The 7500-nt window shown below is 31.7% G+C and overlaps 1 protein-coding gene across 1 annotated transcript; it reads left to right on the top strand.

Annotated features, from left to right (window-relative positions):
• Nucleotides 1–4159: 4159 nt before the first annotated feature.
• LOC137927569 (activity-regulated cytoskeleton associated protein 2-like) lies at nt 4160–4681 on the top strand. The gene has a single exon (XM_068771345.1). It carries the CDS (start codon nt 4160–4162, stop codon nt 4679–4681), a length of 522 nt encoding a protein of 173 aa, XP_068627446.1.
• The last annotated feature ends 2819 nt before the right edge of the window (nt 4682–7500 follow it).

Raw genomic sequence — 7500 nt, 5'->3', positions numbered from 1 at the left:
AATGTTTCGATAAGTATAATAACAAATGGCCAATTTAAAACCTTAAAAAATTACTTGTGCTATGAAACATAAATAATTTTTAATCTTGTAATATATCGAAAATTTAAACAAAAACAAAAAAAAATAGTGATATTTCTAATTTATAAGAAAGAAGTATATTGTTAAAATATTGAGAAATCTTTAAAAATTGTTGTGGAAATAAATTTAAAATGTAATTTGATGTTAAAAAAATGGTTTTAGCAAAAATTTTACGTGATTTAACTAAAAGAATATTCCAAGGGAATTTTTTACAAGCTAAGGAATAATTTTTAGGGTCTCTTTCTATCTGAAATTATAAAATGAATTGTTTTTCACCTAAAAAATACTTCTTAATAATTCTAGCTCCAGGGTCACTAGAAAAATATGTACAATCCCCGGTATTCATTTTCGCTAATTATTTACTTGTAAACGTTTTATACTTTCCCTTAAATATTTTTACCACTTTCGAATACTATATACTTTTGATGTTACATTATCCATGGCGATGCAATATTTACACATATATATATTTTTATTATATATAATAAAAAAATAATATATATATATATATATTTACACATATGCAAATAACACTGGAATATGTGTAAGGTAAAAAATAAAGTTTAAAAAAAGTTGAAAAAATAATGAAATAATGATAATGACTGAAATAATAATGATATAATGATATAATAATGACTGAAAAAAATATTCTTAGGAAAAATGTGAATGATTTTTATTCAGCTTAAAACACTTCTAAACTATTTTATTTCCAGGGCCTATAGAAATATGTGTACAGTCCCCGAAATAAATTTATTCGTTAACATTTTACGTTTTTATTTAAATATATTTACAACTTTCAGATACTTTGTATCTTCAAGTTTAATAATCTTATATTATTATAACCTACTCAGGTTAAGTAATGTAACTGAGTATTAATTATTACATGACTTTAAAACTATTTGGTTATGATATCATTACGTTATGATATTATTACTGTCAATCCAGGAGACGATGTTTTGTGCAAAAACAGATTGTCGTATAGTTATGTTATTCCGTGTGTTCGTTATAGTTATATAATTTCCGTTCTTTTCTTATAGAAAAGAAAAATTGTAAGCAGATACAAACGGGAAACGAAAAAGTGTAAAGAATTGGTCGCTATAATTTAAAATTTGGTGACTGTGACAACTGTATATTCTGAAATATTTAAATCCATATATAATGTTTACGTGAAATGTTTTTATCTATAACTTTATTATCTAATTATAAAATTAAAGTATATGTCCGTGTTATATTCTAATATATTAACAGTACATGGAATCAATTTCCACTTAACTATTACTCAGTTTCTTTTTTAACTTTTGTACATGTTCCTTAAAACTATGCTTAATGGTTATACATAGTGTAATAGAATATATACAGCTATTTGTGGTATTATGGTCCTTGAAAATAGTTAATATGTAACATCTTTACTTTATTTACTATGTAGATAAATAAAAGAAATTAAATACGTTACAAATTTCATTTTTCTTTCTTCAGTTATAAAGTTAAATTACTAAAGATATGTATTTGGTTTATAAATAATTCAAAATAACAGTTACATGACTATTATTATTGTATTTAAAGATAATTAAAGAAATAAAAATATAAATAAAAAAACTTGTGTATATTTCTCTGCCTGATAATTTTAAATAGTCATAATTTCAGCTGAAATCAATATAAACCTAATCGTAAGAAAAAAAATTGTTAGAGTTAAAAAAAAAAAAAAATATTATTTGGTTTTAAAGCTGAATATAACAACAATTTTCATTTTCAATTTTCCTAAAAGAATATTTGATGAAAAATGTAACAGCAACACGAGTTTTATTTATTATTTTCTATTTCATATATATTTATTTTCTATATTACTTATAAATTTATCAAACTACTGGGTCTATTGATTAATATTAGAAATAATATAGAGTACCTGGAACTAATTTTCCTTAACCACTAAACGTTTCACGTTTTTCCTTAAATATTTTTACAACCTTCAGATACTATGTATCTTTAAGTTTAACAACCTATCAATATAAATATTACCTAATTTTACTATTACATTACGCATGATTTATGGAATATTTACACTTGACCATTTTATATTCTGATATAAGTAAGTAATAGTTATAAAAAAATTGTTTGATATGTGATTTAACGAGTAGAAATTACAATACTTTAAAAAAATATGAAATTAGTACTAAAGCTAAAATTAAAATTATGAGCGGCATAGAATAATTCAAAGAGTAAATAGTGGAATATACAAGTGTTTGGTTCAGAATCTAAAGAAATATAGGTATATAATCACCGGAATAAATTTTGACTCAATCATAATATTAAATAAAAAAATAATACTATTTTTTTATTAAATAAATAATGTATAAGTCAAGTTTTTCATTAAAATGTTTTTACAGACAGAAGCAACCTAAATGTAATTTTTTATGTATTAATATATATAGAAGAAAAAATCAATTGTATCAATGCTTTTATATGTATATATATATATATATATATATATATATATATATATATATTGCAAAATAAAAACATAATGTAGTTTCTAAAGTTTTAGTAACGTTGTATTTAAAAATATATAAAATTGAAAATTATTACAATAAACATTTTAAACTCGGTATGCGATTTCTTTAAAATGTGATATCGAAGTCTAAAAAAATTTCTTCTGATTTTATTTCATTCAATTCTACTTTGTGCCACTTCGTCACTTTTTGGTTAAACTCTTTGTCTATTAAAATATACCATGTTATCGATTTTGAGAACTCTATACTATATTCATTTAAAGGAAAACTAATCATATTAAAATATAGGTTTTGGAATTAAATAGATCTTTTATAATTACATCTTTATAGCAGACAATAAAAGAAAAAAAGAAAGATCTGAGATATAAAAATATAAAGTTTTATAACTAAACATTAATTATTACGTAATGTTACAACTATTTAGTTAGGGTGTCAATTAGCACGAATTAAGGATAAGTTAGTTCGTGCACATAGAGACAGTTGTCGAAATTTCATTATTCTCTTTGCTAGAAATCAATTCTTGTACTTTTCCAAACATATTTGTCTTCAAGAAAAGAAAAGTCGTGAGAAAATAAAAGGAAGAAATTAAATACATGACGATCTTTATCTATAGTTGTTGTGATTTACTTGAAATATATGGGCCTATTGACAAAAATGAATATCATTGAATATTATTAGGATGAATCATTCACAAATAAATAATAATAATTATTATAATCGAATAAATCAAATATACATAACTCTAAATTATCTCAGAGATAACTCTATCTCTTACCTATTCTACACCCGGGGTCAATGAAAAATATGTACAGTCCCCGGAACTCCCGTGTGCTAATTCTATTCCAATGACACCCATTAGTATTTATCTAATATTTGTACAGCATTCTATTACGTAAAAGCTATTCTAAAACCAATCTAGTAATTTTCTTTAAGAAACGTGCTAAATTTATATATGTAGATAGAAAAATAGACTCGTTTCTTATATCAATAAAATTATAAATATTATAGTATAGTATAAAGTATTAGCATAGTTATACATTATTAGTATAAACAGATGTTTACCTTGAAAAGCTAAGTTAAAAATAATTATGAATGTGTGTATGATGTATATATATATTGTAATAATATTGCTACATAAAAAGCCGCCATATGTGAAAGTTCCCGCGGATGTCGTCACAACTCTCAACCGTTTGCTCGTCTCGCCCATTCGTCTCGCTCACTCGCACGGCGTGCACTATACGCGCTCTTGCTTGCGCCTTGGCAGGTAGCCAAGGCGCAGCACGTGCGCCCGCGGCCGTTGCAGTTCTCCGGGACTCGGATTTGAACTAGAGAACGATGCGCGACCGCTCGTAGGCGCATTATTCATTTTCCGGACACAACTTATGTTAATTATTCAATAAACGTTTTTCCACATCACACTGGCGCCCAACCCGTGGCCTACGCGCTAATTATCGACGAAATCGCGTACTCGACCGTTCGCCATCTTAGCGTCGTAGAAGAATTCCATCTAAAAATTTAACAATTGTGCGTTATCGAAGTTAATTTCGTCAGTGGTTTTGCATCTGTTGTTTGCGATGCCGCGTCGCAAGGCTCCAGGCGTCCGTAACGACGTCGAGGATGAAGACTCGGGCAGGTTCATGACCGAGGGGCAGCTATCGTCGTTCATGGTGGCGTTCGCCAAGGCTCAGGCAAGGTCAAACCGCCAGCTACTCGAGAGCCTTTTGCTGCGATCGCCGGCCTTCACCGCAGGAGCGCCCTCGCCATCACCATCACCATCGTCGTCTTCGGCTCATCCGTCTCCGTCGGGAAACTTTGCCGGTTGCACGGCTCGTTTCAATGGCGCCTCACGCGACTCCGACATTCTGGAAGCATTTATCGACGCGATTGTGATATACAAAGAATGTATAAACATTGCGGACGACGATCATGCACTTCGTGGTTTACCGATGCTACTCGAAGGAGAGGCAGCCGTATGGTTTCGAGGCGTAAAAGCATCGATAGCGTCGTGGGAGGACGCGCTGCAGCGCTTACGCGCTATGTACGGAGCGCCCCGCCCCCCGTATAAAATATTCCGAGACATCTTCGCTTCTGAATAAGGAGACCGGGAGCAATCGGAAGTATTCATCGGTCGTTTACGCGCCTCGATCGCCAAACTCACGTATGCATTGGACGAGAGAATTCATTTAGATATGATTTATGGTCTCTTAAATAAGCGTATTCGGAAGCGATTAACACGAGAAAGTGTACAAAGCGTTGACGAGTTGGTCTCAAAGGCGCGCTGCATAGAGGAGTCGCTGATGGAGGTCTCATCGGTCGCGCAGTCCCGCGCGCCGTCGGATCAGCGAGCAGGGAGTGCGGGCTCGAACGCACGCGCCGCCGCCGTCGCTGTACCTGCTGTGGTAAGCGCAGCGAATGCGCCGAATCCAGGTAAACGTTTTTGTGTTTATTGCAAGAAGAGTGGACATGATCGCGATGAGTGCTCAAGGCTTAAATCTAAAAGTGATCCGCATACAGTTTCGTGTTACGGTTGTGGTATGAAAGGTGTTATTCGTGCTAATTGTGTTAACTGTAGTACAAAAAATACGGACACTAAGGATTCGTTCTTTTCGTGTGATTTTATGTCAACAAATAGGCACTTATATTCCAAAACCGATGCATCGCAATGTCAAGCCCATGTTCCTTTTCCATGTTCTGTTTCCTTTTGATTGTTATACTGTTTTTTAAATTCTGTTTGTAATGTATATGATGTGCCTGATGCGCGGTCAGCGGATAACTCGCGTACCGAGCGCTTGCGTCCGGATGTTTGTACCAAAGGCCGTCCAATTTTGGATATAGAGATTTTCGTCTATCGCGGTACCGGTCTATTAGACACGGCGGCTAAACGTAGCGTTGCCGGATCCACGCTGTAATCCTTGTTGCTTAAGTTAGGGCAGCCGATGCGTAGTAGCGTCATGACTGTGAAACTTGCTGACGGTGTAGTGCGTGACGTGACAGTCAGACTGGTGGACGTTGTGGTGATGCTCGCGGGCGCATCAATACCTATCACTTTTATTATTTTTCCAGATGCAGTTAACAACGAAACATTGCTAGGCATTGATTTTATACGTAAAGCTGGTTTGGTTATTTACATTTTTAATGAAACGTGGTTCACAGCTGATCAACCTCAGAAATAATTTTTAGTAAAAACGATTTTCCAGAGGTTACCATCAAATGTTGGGTTTCTTTGTTGAAGATCCTGAAATTTTCAGCGGATCGTTTATCTGCCATTAGAATCGCAGGACTGAGTGATATTTTAGCCATTATTAGGGATTCTTTTCAATTGGTGTTTATTCTGAAAACAAGATTACTTTTTAATGCCATCCTTATACATAACCATACCTGACTGTAACAAAAATGTAGTACAACTTACGAAGTAACGTACTTTATTTTTATAAGAAATAACAGAAATTATGCAAACCGCATTAGACGTCCAATTGTATATAAACGAATAAAGAAATATCCAGTAAATTGAAGTTTCTGCGGAGCCAACAATTCAAAATAAAACAAACAAATTGCACCTTCGAATAAAATAGTTACAAATAAAACAGGTACTCTTTTATTATATTTTTTTTTTATTAAAATCGATTTATCAAATATCTATCTCATTACAACACAATCAAAAATTAAATAAAAAAATTATTAAAATCTGTTTTTAACAGAGTTAAAAATATTTCTCGATTAATTTTATAACGGAGAAATTTCGTCATAAAATTAATATTTTCTGAAGCTTATATACATAGCGAACGAATGAAAATTTATTATACATTAAAATAATACAATTTTGTTAAACGCAAAATAATTTGAAAATAGCTATAACTTTCAAATAAAATTTATAACAATTTTTTGAACATGCCATTAACTTGTATTAGTTTAAAGTTAACACAGTTAAATCGGCAAAGTTCAACAGTTCTAGTAAATTATACAAATATTTGGAAACAATAATCATTTTTTATGTCAGCCCTGAGACGTCCATTAATCGGCCTAGGCGTAGATTTCCAATAACACCTACTTGCACACAACGATTCCTGAAGACTAACAGGACCATCTGTTCATATTGACGCAGATGCGTGATATCTACTCCAGAACCTCGAGGTCCCACTTTACTGGTACTGTTTTGTTTTGCTTTCATCCGTCAACGGATTTCTAAATTCTTGATAGAATTTCGTAGATAAATATGAAGCATAAGAGTGTGTTTTTTATATTCACTGTTGATAAATCAAACAAAAATGGAAAACGAAAATATGTTTTAATAATACCTTGTTTTAAAAAAGTGTCACCGTTCGTAATAAATACATAAATATACATTAATTAAGAGTTTCAGGAAAACAATTGTGTTTTAATACTTCCATACATGTTGTAAAAGGTGTCTGATGAAAGATTTATGTTTTTAAATACTCATCACACACGTGGTTTTAACAAAATGGCGCATCTGGACTCGACCAGAGCTTCGATGAATTTGCTTCGGGAAGCTTTCTTCCAAACACTGAGGTCACCCGATTTAATTCCAGTATTTTTTTGTATCAAATAGAGTGTTAATGATAACAATTTCCGAAATTTTGTGAATTTAAAAAAAAATTCCAATTGAACCAAATTTACTGTAGCGTGGAGCGCAGAACACAAAACTCCATTTTAAGCAGTGTGTGCAACTTGGCAGAAGATATTTGGAAAACGTTCTCTTTAAAAATTTAATCCGTATTTTCATTCTATGGGTTATTGCTTTTATTAAAACTATGTGTTTAATATTACATTTTTTGTTAAAGATTAAACACATTAATCTGCATTTAGACACCCATTATTACCATGGCCAAGTGCAGGTTTATGGATGTCACATATGTTGCAGAATCTTAATGAGTGAATATGTCAGTTTCCTCGTAGT

Source organism: Battus philenor, unplaced genomic scaffold (assembly GCF_028537555.1).
Source record: "Battus philenor isolate CCGP_79_NKW_IND1 unplaced genomic scaffold, ilBatPhil1.0.hap1 SCAF_34, whole genome shotgun sequence".
NCBI lineage: Eukaryota > Metazoa > Arthropoda > Insecta > Lepidoptera > Papilionidae > Battus > Battus philenor.
The sequence above is the reverse complement of the archived record's forward strand: the minus strand, read 5'-3'. Positions and strand labels throughout refer to the sequence as shown.

What these genes read in the sequence shown, in the direction of transcription:
- LOC137927569 (XM_068771345.1), top strand. Translation starts at nt 4,160, where the DNA reads ATGCCGCGTCGCAAGGCTCCAGGCGTCCGTAACGACGTCGAGGATGAA.